The following is a 17,417-nucleotide window of genomic DNA, read 5'->3' as shown; positions in this document are numbered from 1 at the left end:
CAGACCCGCTCAAAGCTTCACTTTGACCCAGTTCTGATGCTTCATGTGACGTGTGTATGACCTGGATTCTGGCACATGATAAACACACTCTGACCCCCAATTAGACCACAACAAACCCACAATGAGCCCACACCAGGACAGACATGTTCACGTGTCCACGGCTGATTGGCTGTGACCGTGCAGAATCTACAGGGTCATGTGAGAGCCAGCTGTCGAAACATATGTGATCCCTGTGTTTTCTATCTGCCGCTCGTTCCCCACTCTGACAGTCCGACCCTCTGTGAGGTCTGAGGGGGGCTCGGACTGATGCCTGGATTTGAGGCCAGGGAGGATTTGCTGGCAGAGCTGCAGAAAGGAAAAACAAGATGGCTGCTAGGAGTCCACTTCCACCAGAGCGGTGAATTCATGCAAACGAGTTCAGAGGGTTTAACAGAGGCAGCAACCACCTGCTCCTGACCTACAAACACACGAGAAACCGTCAGCAGCAGCAGGACCCATCGGTTAGAGAGACGACTCTGATCACATCCACCCCTCACTCACCTGCTTCAAAATCATCTGTTTACTCTGGGTTTGATCCGGGAGGAGTCCTTTTCTGGAATCCTACAACGAACACGACCTGTGGTCCACGTTCTGTGTCAATAAAGTCACTTTGATCAGAGCTCAGCGAGGGGAACAGAACCACATGTTAGCTTGATGAACTTTAACTGTTTGCCTTTGAAAACCAGGGTCAGTTTGTGATAAAGCAGAAACCAGCAGTTGTATAAAATTTCCTTCATCTCCCAGAAGCCTCTGCTGCATCAGAGGTCTGAATCCCAAAGCACCAAACATGTGCTGCAGCTTCCTGCTCTTTGTTTCCTGTCTGACCGTAGAGACCAGCTGTTAGCATCTCTGCTCTTTGTTTCCTGTCTGACCGTAGAGACGAGCTGTTAGCATCTCTGCTCTCTATTTCCTGTCTGTAGAGACGAGCTGTTAGCATCTCCACTCTCTGTTTCCTGACCATAGAGACGAGCTGTTAGCATCTCTGCTCTCTGTTTCCTGTCTGACCGTAGAGACGAGCTGTTAGCATCTCCACTCTCTGATTTCCTGTCTGACCATAGAGATGAGCTGTTAGCATCTCTGCTCTCTGTTTCCTGACTGTAGAGATGAGCTGTTAGCATCTCTGCTCTTTGTTTCCTGTCTGACTGTAGAGACGAGCTGTTAGCATCTCTGCTATCTATTTCCTGTCTGTAGAGACGAGCTGTTAGCATATCTGCTCTCTGTTTCCTGTCTGACCGTAGAGACGAGCTGTTAGCATCTCTGCTCTCTGATTTCCTGTCTGACCATAGAGATGAGCTGTTAGCATCTCTGCTCTCTGATTTCCTGTCTGACCATAGAGATGAGCTGTTAGCATCTCTGCTCTCTGTTTCCTGACTGTAGAGATGAGCTGTTAGCATCTCCACTCTCTGATTTCCTGTCTGACTGTAGAGACAAGCTGTTAGCATCTCCACTCTCTGATTTCCTGTCTGACTGTAGAGACGAGCTGTTAGCATCTCCACTCTCTGTTTCCTGTCTGACTGTAGAGACGAGCTGTTAGCATCTCCACTCTCTGATTTCCTGTCTGACTGTAGAGACGAGCTGTTAGCATCTCCACTCTCTGATTTCCTGTCTGACTGTAGAGACGAGCTGTTAGCATCTCTGCTCTCTGTTTCCTGACTGACTGTAGAGACGAGCTGTTAGCATCTCTGCTCTCTGTTTCCTGACTGACTGTAGAGACCAGCTGTTAGCATCTCCACTCTCTGATTTCCTGTCTGACTGTAGAGACGAGCTGTTAGCATCTCCACTCTCTGTTTTCCTGTCTGACTGTAGAGACGAGCAGTTTTGACCCCACATGTTGAGTCTGGTCCAGATCCAGAGGCCTAACCCTAACCCTAGCTCAGCAGCTCGGCTTCTTGGTGGAGATCCTCTTCTGTACGTCAGGATTTCTGGAGCCGTCCAGCTTCACCAAAATGCTCCATCAGAAACGTTTCTCCTGCATCGTGCTCACAGTTTGGCCAAAATATTTTGGGTTGTATCTTTGTCAGAATATCTGAAAAACCCGGCACGAGGAAAACAAGGAGTAAACATTTCAGACACTGTTGGCGAGACGTCTCCCCATCTGTGACCGGTTAGAGCGCCACAAACAGAGACAGGGATTAGTCAGGAATCTGGAGGAAACATCACTTCTGGCTCAGATGTTTACAGTTCGGTTGCTTCATTTGTTACTATGGGCGAGAGTGTGTGTGTGTGTGTGTGTGTGTGTGTGTGTGTGTGTGTGTGTGTGTGTGTGTGTGTGTTGTATGGTTTGCTGTTGTGCATGTGGGATCCTTTTCCTTGGACTGTAACGCACTTTGTGTTCATCTTTTTGTCTGAAAACTACTTTATAATTAAAGTTTGATGATTTCATAGACATGATACTGTGTGTGTGTGTGTGTGTGTGTGTGTGTGTGTGTGTGTGTGTGTGTGTGTGTGTGTGTGTGTGTGTGTGTGTGTGTGTGTGTGTGTGTGTGTGTGGAATGGTGTCAAACTGAGTCATAGCCACAGGTTGTGTTCTCTGATCACCAACAGTGTAAACCTTCTCAGGTTTCTTGCGTCAGCTCCGTGGTATTCCTCTCAAACAGGACATTTGAAACCAACGGCACATGCAGGGAGAAAAAAAGTGGCCATGGTTAATCACATGAGCCAATGGGGGGGCTCCTGATGGAAGTCACAGCCAGTTAGCTCCCAGCCAGGGAGCTGCCGTGGAAACTGTTACCAGGATGGAGGAGCAGGAGGTGTAATTGAGTCCAAATGGTCGTTATTCATCCAGTTAAGGCCAGGCGTGACTTTACGGCCGCCCCCCCTGAGTGAACCCAACCTTTGGAGCGGTGCTGAAACAGACCGGGGCATGTTTTTAACTGGGATACAGTTTGTTCTTGACTTCACACAGAGGGGAAACGTTTCAGACTTTCTGTGATACGACAAAGTCTCCAGTAGAAACCCCGAACATGACAGCACAGCGTCAGCGTCTCTGAGCCATCTACACCACCAGCTGGGTGATGAAGATCTGAGTGATGACGAGCTGGGTGATGACGAGCTGAGTGATGACGAGCTGAGTGATGACGAGCTGAGTGATGAAGATCTGAGTGATGACGATCTGAGTGATGACGAGCTGAGTGATGAAGATCTGAGTGATGACGAGCTGAGTGATGAAGATCTGAGTGATGAAGATCTGAATGATGACGAGCTGAGTGATGACGAGCTGAGTGATGAAGATCTGAGTGATGAAGATCTGAATGATGACGAGCTGACTGATGACGAGCTGACTGATGACGAGCTGAGTGATGACGAGCTGAGTGATGACGAGCTGAGTGATGACGAGCTGAGTGATGAAGATCTGAGTGATGACGAGCTGAGTGATGAAGATCTGATTACCTGAGCTGCTGTGTTTACACTGAGCTCCGTCTCAGAGACAACACACCTGTTGATTTACAACATGCGCTGAGTCATGACGACTGCCTCCCCCTCCTGCTCCCCCTCCTGCTCTCCTCCTGCTCTCCTCCTGCTCTCCTCCTGCTCTCCTCCTGCTCTCCTCCTGCTCTCCTCCTGCTCCCCCTCCTGCTCTCCTCCTGCTCTCCTCCTGCTCCCCCTCCTGCTCTCCTCCTGCTCTCCTCCTGCTCTCCTCCTGCTCTCCTCCTGCTCCCCCTCCTGCTCTCCTCCTGCTCCCCATCCTGCTCTCCTCCTGCTCCTCTCCTGCTCTCCTCCTGCTCTCCTCCTGCTCTCCTCCTGCTCTCCTCCTGCTCTCCTCCTGCTCCCCCTCCCGCTCTCCTCCTGCTCCTCTCCTGCCCTCCTCCTGGGTGCTGGGTCGGCTCATTTGCTCAGGGAGGGAGTGCCGCAGCCTGTATTTGTCATGTAAATACTGTCACCTCAACTGCCATTCAAATGAGTTAGCATCCTGGTTGGAAGTGGGTCAGTCAGTCAGTGGGTCGTTTGAGAGGATGAGCGTGAGGCGGTGAACAGAGAGCCTGTGTTTGTCCAGGATCAAAACACCGAGTTATCCTTCAGGTTTCCAGCTCTGACCTCATTTCAAAGATCTGTTTTTAACCACAGACCTTTTTTCTAAGTATGACAAGCATCTGAGTGAGGAACGGTACAAACAGTTTCAGATTTGTCCAAGAGATTTTTTCATCTCTCAACAACATAATCATGTTGTCATTAAGAAATAAGCCTGATTAAAGTAAATCATTTCAATGTTTTTGTTTCAGACACTGCAAAACTTCACCATGTCCAAAATATTACTGAGGCTCTTTTTACATCCCAAAGGTTTCATCCTAAAACCAAAAAAACACAGTAAAAAAAACAAACAAACTGAAAAACACTAAAGTGAGTCTGCCAGGCCTGTAGGTGGTGCTATAACTGTCTTGTCCTGAAGCAGCTTTTGGTAGATCTCCTCTGAAGTAGAGTTGATCATCTGGTGTGTTGGTGAATGCTCAGAGCAGAAGTGGAGCAACAGATGCTCATTTAGTCAAAGACAGTCACAGATTCAGCAGATTGAGCAGAACAAGCTCAACACGGGAGATCACCACCATCCTAACAACGGGACTGATGGACTGTTGGACTGATGGACTGTTGGGCTGTTGGTCTGTTAGACTGTGAGACTGTGAGACTGTTGGTCTGTTGGTCTGTTGGTCTGTTGGTCTGATGGACTGTTGGTCTGTTGGTCTGTTGGTCTGTTGGTCTGATGGACTGTTGGACTATTGGTCTGTTGGTCTGTTGGACTGTTGGACTGTTGGACTGTTGGACTGTTGGATTGTTGGTCTGTTGGACTGTTGGACTGTTGGTCTGTTGGTCTGTTGGACTGTGAGACTGTGAGACTGTTGGTCTGTTGGTCCGTTGGTCTGTTGGTCTGATGGACTGTTGGACTGTTGGTCTGTTGGACTGTTGGTCTGTATGTCTGTTGGACTGTTGGTCTGTTGGTCTGTTGGACTGTTGGACTGTTGGTCTGTTGGACTGTTGGACTGTTGGTCTGTTGGACTGTGAGACTGTGAGACTGTTGGACTGTTGGTCTGTTGGACTGTTGGTCTGTTGGTCTGTTGGACTGTTGGTCTGTTGGTCTGTTGGTCTGTTGGTCTGTTGGACTGTTGGTCTGTTGGTCTGTTGGACTGTTGGACTGATGGTCTGTTGGACTGTGAGACTGTGAGACTGTTGGTCTGTTGGTCTGTTGGACTGTGAGACTGTGAGACTGTTGGACTGTTGGACTGTTGGTCTGTTGGTCTGATGGACTGTGAGACTGTTGGTCTGTTGGTCTGTTGGACTGTGAGACTGTGAGACTGTTTGACTGTTGGACTGTTGGTCTGTTGGTCTGTTGGACTGCTGGACTGTGAGACTGTTGGTCTGTTGGTCTGTTGTTCGTTGGACTGTTGGTCTCTTGGACTGTTGGACTGTTGGTCTGTTGGTCTGTTGGACTGCTGGACTGTGAGACTGTTGGTCTGTTGGTCTGTTGTTCGTTGGACTGTTGGTCTCTTGGACTGTTGGACTGTTGGACTGTTGGACTGTTGGACTGTTGGTCTGTTGGTCTGTTGGACTGTTGGACTGTTGGTCTGTTGGACTGTTGGACTGTTGGTCTGTTGGACTGTTGGACTGTTGGTCTGTTGGTCTGTTGGACTGTTGGACTGTTGGTCTGTTGGACTGTTGGACTGTTGGTTTGTTGGACTGTTGGACTGTTGGACTGTTGGTCTGTTGGACTGTTGGACTGTTGGTCTGTTGGACTGTTGGACTGTTGGTCTGTTGGACTGTTGGACTGTTGGACTGTTGGTCTATTGGACTGTTGGACTGTTGGTCTGTTGGACTGTTGGTCTGTTGGACTGTTGGACTGTTGGTCTGTTGGACTGTTGGACTGTTGGACTGTTGGTCTGTTGGACTGTTGGACTGTTGGTCTGTTGGACTGTTGGTTGTTGGACTGTTGGACTGTTGGTCTGTTGGACTGTTGGACTGTTGGTCTGATGGACTGTTGGACTGTTGGTCTGTTGGACTGTTGGACTGTTGGTCTGATGGACTGTGAGACTGTTGGTCTGTTGGTCTGTTGTTCGTTGGACTGTTGGTCTGTTGGACTGTTAGACTGTTGGTCTGTTGGACTGTTGGACTGTTGGTCGTTGGACTGTTGGACTGTTGGTCTGTTGGACTGTTGGACTGTTGGTCTGATGGACTGTTGGACTGTTGGACTGTTGGACTGTTGGACTGTTGGACTGTTGGACTGTCGGTCCGTTGGACTGTTAGACTGTTGGTCTGTTGGTCTGTTGGACTGTTGGACTGTTGGACTGTTGGACTGTTGGACTGTCGGTCCGTTGGACTGTTGGACTGTTGGTCTGGTGTATAGGGCCCCTGAAAAGGATGTTTTTGATAGGACTTTAGCCTCTGCAGGACAGCTGACCCATGAACTCCCTCATCTCTTTTTGTACTCTGAGACGCTGTTACGCCACCTTATGGTTGAAAGTCCTGTGATGGCGGTTCACAGTAGAAACGGTGATTTAGAAACAGTTTGATTTGAGCACCTTGTTCCTCTAGCGGCGAATGTTTTATTTTCCAACATGTTTTTTTTTCCATATAACCTGACATGTTCAAAGTTATTAAACTTACGCCCATATAAGGGCATGGCAGACTTAACCGAAAGGCATGTATAAAGAAAACCGTGCTGAAACCCACCTCTCCAAAGCGTGCCTAAGCAGAGAACTAAAGCATCCAAAAGTACTTTAAGAGAGATAAAAAGAAGACGCTGATGTTCTGGTAACATGAAATAAGACGCTGATGTTCTGGTAACATGAAAGAAGACGCTGATGTTCTGGTAACATGAAAGAAGACGCTGATGTTCTGGTAACATAAAATAAGGAAACGCTGATGTTCTGGTAACATGAAAGAAGACGCTGATGTTCTGGTAACATGAAATGAGACGCTGATGTTCTGGTAACATTAAAAATAAGATGATGATGTTCTGGTAACATGAAATAAGAAAACGCTGATGTTCTGGTAACATGAAAGAAGATGCTGATGTTCTGGAAACATGAAAGAAAACGCTGATGTTCTGGTCACATGAAATAAGACGCTGATGTTCTGGAAACATGGAAGAAGACGCTGATGTTCTGGTAACATGAAATAAGACGCTGATGTTCTGGAAACATGGAAGAAGACGCTGATGTTCTGGAAACATGGAAGAAGACGCTGATGTTCTGGTAACATGAAAGAAGACGCTGATGTTCTGGTAACATGAAATAAGAAAACCCTGATGTTCTGGTAACATGAAAAAAGAAAACGCTGATGTTCTGGTAACATGAAATAAGATGCTGATGTTCTGGTAACATGAAAGAAGACGCTGATGTTCTGGTAACATGAAATAAGAAAACGCTGATGTTCTGGTAACATGAAAGAAGATGCTGATGTTCTGGTAACATGAAAGAAGATGCTGATGTTCTGGTTACATGAAAGAAGATGCTGATGTTCTGGTAACATGAAAGAAGAAAATGCTGATGTTCTGGTAACATGAAAATAAGATGCTGATGTTCTGGTAACATGAAATAAGAAAACGCTGATGTTCTGGTAACATGAAAGAAGATGCTGATGTTCTGGTAACATTAAAAATAAGATGCTGATGTTCTGGTAACGTGAAATAAGAAAACGCTGATGTTCTGGTAACATGGAATAAGACGCTGATGTTCTGGTAACATGAAATAAGACGCTGATGCTCTGGTAACATGAAATAAGACGCTGATGTTCTGGTAACATGAAATAAGACGCTGATGCTCTGGAAACATGAAATAAGACGCTGATGTTCTGGTTACATGACAGAAGACGCTGATGTTCTGGTAACATGAAATAAGACGCTGATGCTCTGGTAACATGGAATAAGACGCTGATGTTCTGGTAACATGAAATAAGACGCTGATGCTCTGGTAACATGAAATAAGACGCTGATGTTCTGGTAACATGAAATAAGACGCTGATGCTCTGGAAACATGAAATAAGACGCTGATGTTCTGGTTACATGACAGAAGACGCTGATGTTCTGGTAACATGAAAGAAGACGCTGATGTTCTGGTAACATGAAATAAGACGCTGATGTTCTGGTTACATGACAGAAGACGCTGATGTTCTGGTAACATGGTGGCTGACAGAAGAGTGGCAGCACTGTTTCCTTTCAGGAGCTGGTCTTGGTTTTTGTGCCCTCAGTGAGGCCTGCTGGGTAAAAGAGGGTCCGGTCTGCCTCAGTCTTCTTAAATCTTCTCCTCCAGGCAGCGCCATCATGTGAGCTGATGGAAACACCACATCAGGTTTTCACTTTCAGTCCAAGTAGGGATCCTAAATGTTCTGGTCTTTGGGAGACTGTGATCAAAGTCCGGTCTGTCAGCTTTTACATATGAGAGAACAGGAGCGAAGACCCCATTGGTTTGTGTCTGTACAGCTCGCATTTTGGGGCATTTCCTTTGACTAAAACCAGGACAGGTCCCAAACCACCGACCCGTACCGTCCCACTTTTTAGGACCCTTGGGGGCCCAAACTTAACTGATCCGACTCCAGAAGGTGGAGCTAGAAACACTGCAGGCTGATCCAGACCACACCTCTTTACATCACTTCCATCATTGAAAACACGTCACCACAGTTTTTTGTTTTGTTTTTTATATTTTTCTGAGGGAAACAGCATTTCTTTATTTAGAAAAACTATGCCTAAAATTTTCTTTTTTGATGGTTTATTACACGTTTTATAATTCATTTCATGAGTCTGGACATAAGTTCATATGATTTATTAAACTTTGGGATATAAGGCATTCCTGATGCAAAGCACACGGTGGTAAACAAGAAAGACATGGCAGCATGTAACATACGCTCTGACAGATTTGGTATGTGCGGTCATTAAGGGTTAATGCTATGGAGACGAGAAACCAGACAGTCCAAAGTGGTTGTCAGAGTAGGACTTCAGCTCACGTGGGAGACGGGAAGCTCCACGTGAGACCCAGACCCAGAGCGGGGTTTTCCTGGTGAACAGGGCTGAAAGGAAAACCACAGTAACCAAACAGCTTCTGCTCTCTGAGGCTTCGGCACCAAAAAGCCGCTCGGGTCTTCCTGTCCCCGAGTGACCGGGCGTAAACTGTAACGTGGAGGAGCAGGATAGAAAGCCCTGGTTGTTTTCTCTGCTGGTTTGTTTCTGTTTTTTTCAAAGCCTGCCTATTTATCCATTAGTCACCACCGCAGCACTGGAGCTGCTGCCAAGGCCGGTTCTGGATCCACAGGCCTGTGTTTCAGCAGTCTGGCTCGTCTCGCTCTGAACTCTGAAATATGAAGCTGGTTTGGAGAGGCTGCAGTTTGTGGTGAAAGAGACGCGAAAGGTTGAGCGTGCTGAGAGTTGTGCTGCTGTCAAACTGATGGAGAAGGTTTTGGCGCTACCTGAGAGCGCCCTGAACGCTCTCGCTCTGAGTCTTTAAAGGGGTCCAGGTGATGTTTCTGTCAGGATGGAAGTTTGACCCTTCAGTGTTCTTTATCCCGAGGCCTGTGGCAGCAGCTGGTGTCCAGAGGGGGGCGTCCTGTGACAGCAGGCAGCTTGGCGTTCAGGGGGGCTGTGAGCTGAGCTGCTGTGTCTTTGAGCTCAGCTCATCCAAACATTTTATAACCAAAGCAAAATGATCTGTGTCAGATTCTGATGGTTTCAAATCATCGGAGAGAAAATGTGGTGTTGAGTTATCAAACTCAGAAACGTGACTGATTTCTGGGTTTAGAGTGAAATGTTGTCTCATTACTGCCAGCTAGAGGGTTTCAGCTGCTCAACACTTCAGGTTCTGGTTTGAAGATGCTCCAGATGTTTCAGTGAGGGACCGGTTAGCACCTGGACTCTTCCTCTACAGAGCCATGCTGCTGTAACCTGTTCAGACACTCTGAAGCCTGTACGGTCTTCGTCTGACGGTAGGATGTGTAGTTATTGTTCAGTTTGTGTTTCTACGACCTTTAATTCTCTCTTTCCTGATCCTCAGACATACATCGGCTCCATCCTGGCGGCGGTGAACCCTTACCAGCTCCTCCCGGGCCTTTACGACCGGCCGGCTGTGGAAACGTACAGTCGACATCACCTCGGCGAGATCTCCCCGCACATTTTCGCCGTGGCCAACGAATGTTACCGCTCTCTGTGGAAGAGGCTGCAGAACCAGTGTGTCCTCATCAGGTGGGTGACCTCATCGGGTGGGTAACCTCATCAGGTGGGTGACGGGAAAGGTGTCTCTGAAGTTAAAGTAAGGATTGGTGGCCACTAGGGGGCAGCAGGAACCTCCTAAACAAGCTGGATGTGCTATAAAGCTGCAGTTTGGGAATATCCAATCATTATCCTCCCATTTCCTATCAGAGCTTGTTTCAAGCCCTCTGATTGGCTGCCTCCCTGAGCCATTGTTGCCCTATGCTGGTTAGCCCCGCCTCTCGGTGCACTTACCTCTAAAGTCTTTGATCCGAGGGTGTCGGGTCCCCTGGTTAGCTTCGGCTCTGAAGATCTGAGCCCCTCACGCTGCGACCATCTCCTTCCTCTGTCCACCTCCTTCCTTCCTCATATCCTTCCTCGTATCCTTCCTCATATCCTTCCTCATATCCTTCCTCATATCCTTCCTCTTTGATTCAAGCTGGACGCAACTTTCACATCCTGAGTGGCTCCATTGTTCCTTCAAACACGAGACATTTTCCCCTGGAGGCCTCTGAGCACGAGTTATTTTTACATGTAAGAGATGATAATATTTGGCTCTGGAGCTCGCACACAGCGGATGTAGCAGATATCAGAGTGTGGGGCTCGGTGGGAACTGCTGAGGTATCCTGAATACGTGGCGCTCAGAGGACTTCTTCCTGTCCTGTTGGGACATCAGGTCCAAAGTAAAGTCAGATCTGAGGGGATTATGTAAGAGCACAGAAGAAACAACGAGAGCACTCAGCGTTTGAGTGACGTGAAACCTGGTTGGAGGGAAATTATTGGGATCACCGACTGAATCGTGATTAAACTTGTAAATTCAGAGATCTCCCTTTAATTACACCAACTCTACTGAGAGATTAGTTTCACTTTGAACTCTAGAGCAATCTCACATTCAGGTAATCCAGAAAAACTAAGCTCTGCATCTGCTGCGCTGTTGGTGTCAGTAGCTCATTGCTTCAGGCAGCAGTCTCCGCGTTTTCTGACGATTAACGTACATGATTTTACAGCCCTGTATCTCCCACTTTCACAGGCATTCTGGGTAATGAGACACACATGTCCAGGCCTCAGACTCGGCTGGTTTGAGTTTGTGGAGAAAGTAGAAAGTCAGCGGTGGCTTTGCTTTTATTGTTAATGAATAATGAGAGCACTTAGTGCAGCAGCTGCTCGACACCCTCAGAGTCCAAAACGCCTCGCGTCGCCCCCGGTTACCGTCAGCTTCCTGTTGAACCAGGTTTCATCAGCGTTAGGAAAGGGAGAAACTCAGCTTGTTCTGATGGGACTGACTGAGTGATGGGAACACGAGAAACCTCCTGAAAAGTCGATGTTGGCTCCAAAGCCTGGTTCATCCCTCTGCACTGACCCGGTGCTGAAATCACCTCATGTGTCTCACAGCGGTTCTGCCAGTGTGGCCCGGCAGACACTTCAGTTCACAGAAAGACGATCCAGCCTGACAGGAAGTACAGAAAACACGTGAAAAAATGCACTCTTCCAGAATAAAACAAAGCGTGGGGGAACCAGATGGTTTTTATTTTGACTCCAACAACAAACGGTGAAAAGTGGAAAGGCCAGTCCGAGCCAGCAGCTCTGAGCTTTTCTCTAAAGTTCCAGGGTTTTAAGATCCAAACTGGGTTTCTAGTCTGATCTGGATCCTTTGGTCTTGAGGGTTCTGGAACTCAGAGATCACATTTATTCCTGAATGCTATTAATCTGGATCATTCTGGGACCCTGGAATCAAAGTCAGTTCTGGACTTGATCTCGAATCTATTTTTTCATCCTAAGGATTCTAAAAGTCCAGGAATAAACTGAGGAATTTGGCCGTGGTTAAAGAGTGCTGTTTCTGATCCAAAGGATTCTGGAGTTTTGAGATCAAAGTCAGAATCCTGGTCTTGACCTGGTCCGGCTTCTTCTGGTCTTGAGAGTTGTAGAATTCTTCCATCAAGGCCAGAATTCCTTTGGACCAGGAGAATTACAGAACAAAGTCTGGTTCCTGTCCCGGTCTCAGAACTCTGCTGTTGATCCGGAGGATTCTGGAAATCCACCGTAGCTTTAGCCTCAGTCCAGACAGTTATCTTTGGACACAGCGGAGCGAGTGAAGTCTGTTTTCCTGCTTCTCTCTCCTCTGTAAAGGTGCAGTACGTGATGACTTTGACCTGGATACGTGGAGTTTTCCGTGTAATGTGGTTGGACTGAGAAAAAGGAGCAGCTCTGTCCGTGCCGTCTCCCCTCACATGTTCTCAGTCGTCCTGCAGCTCGGCACAGAAGCTCCTTTGTCCTTCAGGATGTCGGTCAGTGGGAAATATGTGCGCCACAGCGAGGCGTAAACACTAACATGCCGTATTGTCGTGGTCGGAGGCCCCGAGCTGCACAATGCTGCCGTTCTGTCAGCGTCCATACATCAGGGCTGTAGACCTGCTCTGTGTTTGTCCTCGCCCTGCTCTCCTGGTACTCTTCCTGCTGCTACCCGCGGATTTCCCCTGAGGGCTGGGGCAGCCTCATCTCATCGCGCTTTTCTTGCATTTCCCTCCTGAACTCTTGTGTTTCTGTGACTTTAGGAAAATAGCTGATGTAGCGCAGAGTCTTCAGCCTCTGGAAGAAGAAAAACACTGGCTGGTTTTTTCCGTGACAGCAGCAGCTGCTCATGGGTCCATGTGGGTCAGAGCGGACAAACCACAGACCGTAGTCACGACCTTTAACTGTGGCCTCAGCTCAAACACAACCTGACGCTTCGCCGTCTGATGGAGGAGGCGAAATGACACGCTGAGGTTTCCAAAACACACAGCGTAGAGGATGATTATCCTCTTCTCTCTTTTTCCAACTAACACTGGATCCGTGTTCAGCTCCAGAGACTTGGAGTTCATCACAGTTTCTCTGGTCCTGGATTAACCATTTCACAGCTTCTGGCTGCTGTCCCAACATTAAGAAGAAGCTCACGTTTCTCTGACTGAGAATCAACAGCAAATACAGTTTGTAAAGTTGGTCGTTTTTTAAAGAAGCAGGTTCTAGTTTAACAATTCAGGTGCTGGAGTGATGCTAAGAGCTCCAACAAAGCCCCTTCAAACGTCACATCTCACTTCAGGACGGCTGAAATCTGGATCAGAGATCTCTGAGTCTGATCGACCGGAGCCAGACCTACAGGTCCACTTCAAGGTTCAAATAATCACCAAGGACTTTATCAGTCCAAGAAACACCAGATTAAAACCTCATCACTCTTCAGTCGGGTTAAGGTGGGCTCATTCAGGGGGACGTGGAGACGGGGAGACAGGGAGGGTCGGCCTCTTTCAGACGGATTGGAGCTCAGGAACTGTGTTTGAGGCTGGAAGTTAAGTCCAGGTGTGTGATCTGTCAGTCTGAGTCAAAGAGCTGCTGCTCGACCTGCTACCTGCTCTGCTTCCCAACATGCTCTGCTTCCCAACCTGCTCTGCTTCCCAACACGCTCTGCTTCCCAACATGCTCTGCTTCCCAACCTGCTCTGCTTCCCAACACTCTCTGCTTCCCAACACGCTCTGCTTCCCAACACGCTCTGCTTCCCAACATGCTCTGCTTCCCAACATGCTCTGCTTCCCAACATGCTCTGCTTCCCAACATGCTCTGCTTCCCAACACGCTCTGCTTCCCAACACGCTCTGCTTCCCAACCTGCTTTGCTTCCCAACACGCTCTGCTTCCCAACGTGCTCTGCTTCCCAACACGCTCTGCTTCCCAACCTGCTCTGCTTCCCAACCTGCTCTGCTTCCCAACATGCTCTGCTTCCCAACATGCTCTGCTTCCCAACATGCTCTGCTTCCCAACACGCTCTGCTTCCCAACATGCTCTGCTTCCCAACCTGCTCTGCTTCCCAACCTGCTCTGCTTCCCAACATGCTCTGCTTCCCAACGTGCTCTGCTTCCCAACATGCTCTGCTTCCCAACCTGCTCTGCTTCCCAACCTGCTCTGCTTCCCAACATGCTCTGCTTCCCAACATGCTCTGCTTCCCAACATGCTCTGCTTCCCAACACGCTCTGCTTCCCAACATGCTCTGCTTCCCAACCTGCTCTGCTTCCCAACGTGCTCTGCTTCCCAACATGCTCTGCTTCCCAACATGCTCTGCTTCACAACATGCTCTGCTTCCCAACATGCTCTGCTTCCCAACGTGCTCTGCTTCCCAACACGCTCTGCTTCCCAACATGCTCTGCTTCCCAACCTGCTCTGCTTCCCAACCTGCTCTGCTTCCCAACATGCTCTGCTTCCCAACGTGCTCTGCTTCCCAACGTGCTCTGCTTCCCAACGTGCTCTGCTTCCCAACACGCTCTGACACAATCACTTCTCCTGTTGGTTCCTGAAGAACTCTAAAACCATCTGAGAGCGGGACCTCGTAAAAAACCTCTAACATGGAGGAGCCCCCACCCACACAGAGAAAGGTGTGAGTGTGTGAGTGTGTGAGTGTGTGTGTGTGTGTGTGTGTGTGTGTGTGTGTGTGTGTGTGTGTGTGTGTGTGTGCGTGTGAGTGTGTGTGTGTGTGTGAGTGTGTGTGAATGTGTGTGAGTGTGTGTGTATGTGAATGTGTGTGAGTGTGAGTGTGTGTGAATGTGTGTGAGTGTGTGTGTATGTGAGTGTGTGTGAGTGTGTGAGCGAGGAAAAAGAGGAGCCATAAATTGCAGGCTGGCACTTTAAGGCGAGGCAGGAAGCTTTCTCCTGGATTTAGGGGATTGTGGGTAATCAGATCCAGGCAGAGGGAGGGAAAGAAACGGGAGCTGCTGTGACGGAAGAAGACGAGGATCCAGGAAACAAAAAACATGTCTGCTCATTAATGTTCATGATGCCTCCACCCTGCCAACGTCCTGCCTCCACCCTGCCTTCACCCTGCCAACATCCTGCCTCCACCCCTCCTCCACCCTGCCAACGTCCTGCCTCCACCCCTCCTCCACCCTGCCTCCACCCTGCCTCCACCCTGCCAACATCCTGCCTCCACCCTGCCTCCACCCTGCCAACGTCCTGTTTCCACCCCTCCTCCACCCTGCCTCCACCCTGCCAACGTCCTGCCTCCACCTGCCTCCACCCTGCCAACGTCCTGCCTCCACCCCTCCTCCACCCTGCCTCCACCCTGCCTCCACCCTGCCTCCACCCTGCCAACGTCCTGCCTCCACCCCTCCTCCACCCTGCCTCCACCCTGCCTCCACCCTGCCAACATCCTGCCTCCACCCTGCCTCCACCCTGCCAACGTCCTGCCTCCACCCTGCCAACGTCCTGCCACCACCCCTCCTCCACCCAACCCTGTGGAGGGCGTTGGCAGTTGGGATGTGTCTGGCAGGTTTTTGGATGTTATTTCCTGCGTTGGTGAAAATGAATAAATGTTTCTCTCGATGACAGACGATGAACTTTTAGTCTCAAAATATGAAGCATGAGAGCTAAACTGCAGTTCCTGGAGTGTCCACTAGATGCTGGCTGCAGAAAGACCTGAGAGCACAGACACACCTGTTTAAAAAGCAAACCTTTACAGCGTTGATAAACATGTTTACAGCCTGGTTCAGGAAGAAGTTTTGCTCTGAGTGTCTCATTTTATCAGAGGGGATTTTTGCACTGCTGGTTATTTTTGAGGTGATGAACTTTCCAACACGCCCACAAACAGCCGCAGCTGATTTGACTGACAGGTGGACAAACCAGTAGCTGTTAGCAAAGAGGCTGATGAAGCGGCTAAGTCACGACAGGCTTTAAAACTCTGTGCCAGAAACAGACGGGTCATGTCACCACGTCAGATCTTCTCTGAATAATGACACAGAAACCTAAAAAAACTTTAACAGATGAAAGTTTTGTTTTTGTTGATGAGATGAGAAAAGACTGAAATGTGCCACGGCCTGTCAGTTCTAAATTTGTCATTTCCTCCAATCGGTCAAAATCCAAACATACAGAGGTCCTTTCTGCACACCCCCCACCACCACCACCACCAAACCAGAGCAGAGACCTTCTGGATGCTTCTGTCAGAGAAACATGTTGATCTCAGCCTCCTGCTGGGTCCAAAACAGTCCAGGTTTCATTCTGATCCAAAGTCCAGGGGAATGTTATCCCCTAACCCCAACCCTGTCCCTGATCCTCTGACCCCAGAGGTGGGCTGGAGGTCAGACCTGAGCCTCTGCAGCTCCCTTAATCCATCAGGCATGTGGGGTCACAAAAGCCCCGCAGCACAAACATACCTGAGAGGGTCTTCCCTCCTGGGCCGTTTCTCTGCGCGCTCTGGTTAATCATCAGACTGAAGCGTGTCCAGAGGAAGGAATGCTTCGCAGCAACACCAGAGAGCATGATGGGAAGGAAACTGGGTTTATTAAGACCTGAAGTCTGTGTTTATGCTCCTCTCCAAGCTCCTCCTCTCCCAGCTCCTCTCCCAACGCCTTCTCTCCCAGCTCCTCTCCCAGCTCCTCCTCTCCCAGCTCCTCCTCTCCCAGCTCCTCTCCCAGCGCCTCCTCTCCCAGCTCCTCCTCTCCCAGCGCCTCCTCTCCCAGCTCTTCTCCCAGCTCCTCCTCTCCCAGCTCCTCCTCTCCCAGCGCCTCCTCTCCCAGCTCTTCTCCCAGCTCCTCCTCTCCCAGCTCCTCCTCTCCCAGCTCCTCTCCCAGCTCCTCCTCTCCCAGCGCCTCCTCTCCCAGCTCCTCTCCCAGCTCCTCTCCTAGCTCCTCCTCTCCCAGCTCCTCCTCTCCCAGCTCCTCTCCCAGCTCCTCCTCTCCCAGCTCCTCTCCTAGCTCCTCCTCTCCCAGCTCCTCTCCCAGCTCCTCCTCTCCCAGCTCCTCCTCTCCCAGCTCCTCTCCCAGCTCCTCTCCCAGCGCCTCCTCTCCCAGCTCCTCCTCTCCCAGCTCCTCTCCCAGCGCCTCCTCTCCCAGCTCCTCTCCCAGCTCCTCTCCCAGCTCCTCCTCTCCCAGCTCCTCCTCTCCCAGCTCCTCTCCCAGCTCCTCTCCCAGCTCCTCCTCTCCCAGCTCCTCCTCTCCCAGCTCCTCTCCCAGCTCCTCTCCCAGCTCCTCCTCTCCCAGCTCCTCTCCTAGCTCCTCCTCTCCCAGCTCCTCTCCCAGCTCCTCCTCTCCCAGCTCCTCTCCCAGCTCCTCTCCCAGCTCCTCCTCTCCCAGCTCCTCTCCCAGCTCCTCTCCCAGCTCCTCCTCTCCCAGCTCCTCCTCTCCCAGCTCCTCTCCCAGCTCCTCTCCTAGCTCCTCCTCTCCCAGCTCCTCTCCCAGCTCCTCCTCTCCCAGCTCCTCTCCCAGC

At 49.7% G+C, this 17,417-nt stretch overlaps 1 protein-coding gene across 1 annotated transcript in view; it reads left to right on the top strand.

The window, feature by feature from the left end:
* Positions 1–17,417, top strand: part of LOC141803998 (unconventional myosin-X-like) — a 106,465-nt gene that overhangs the window by 38,073 nt on the left and 50,975 nt on the right. The window contains 1 exon segment of the mRNA XM_074688174.1: positions 10,008–10,195. Within this exon segment, the coding sequence (XP_074544275.1) occupies positions 10,008–10,195 (188 nt within the window).

The sequence above is a fragment of the Halichoeres trimaculatus genome, unplaced genomic scaffold (assembly GCF_033239565.1).
Source record: "Halichoeres trimaculatus isolate MK-OKI-2021-1 unplaced genomic scaffold, fHalTri1.1 fHalTri1_scaffold_15, whole genome shotgun sequence".
NCBI lineage: Eukaryota > Metazoa > Chordata > Actinopteri > Labriformes > Labridae > Halichoeres > Halichoeres trimaculatus.
Note: the sequence above shows the minus strand (reverse complement) of the source record. Positions and strands in the feature narration are given on the sequence as shown.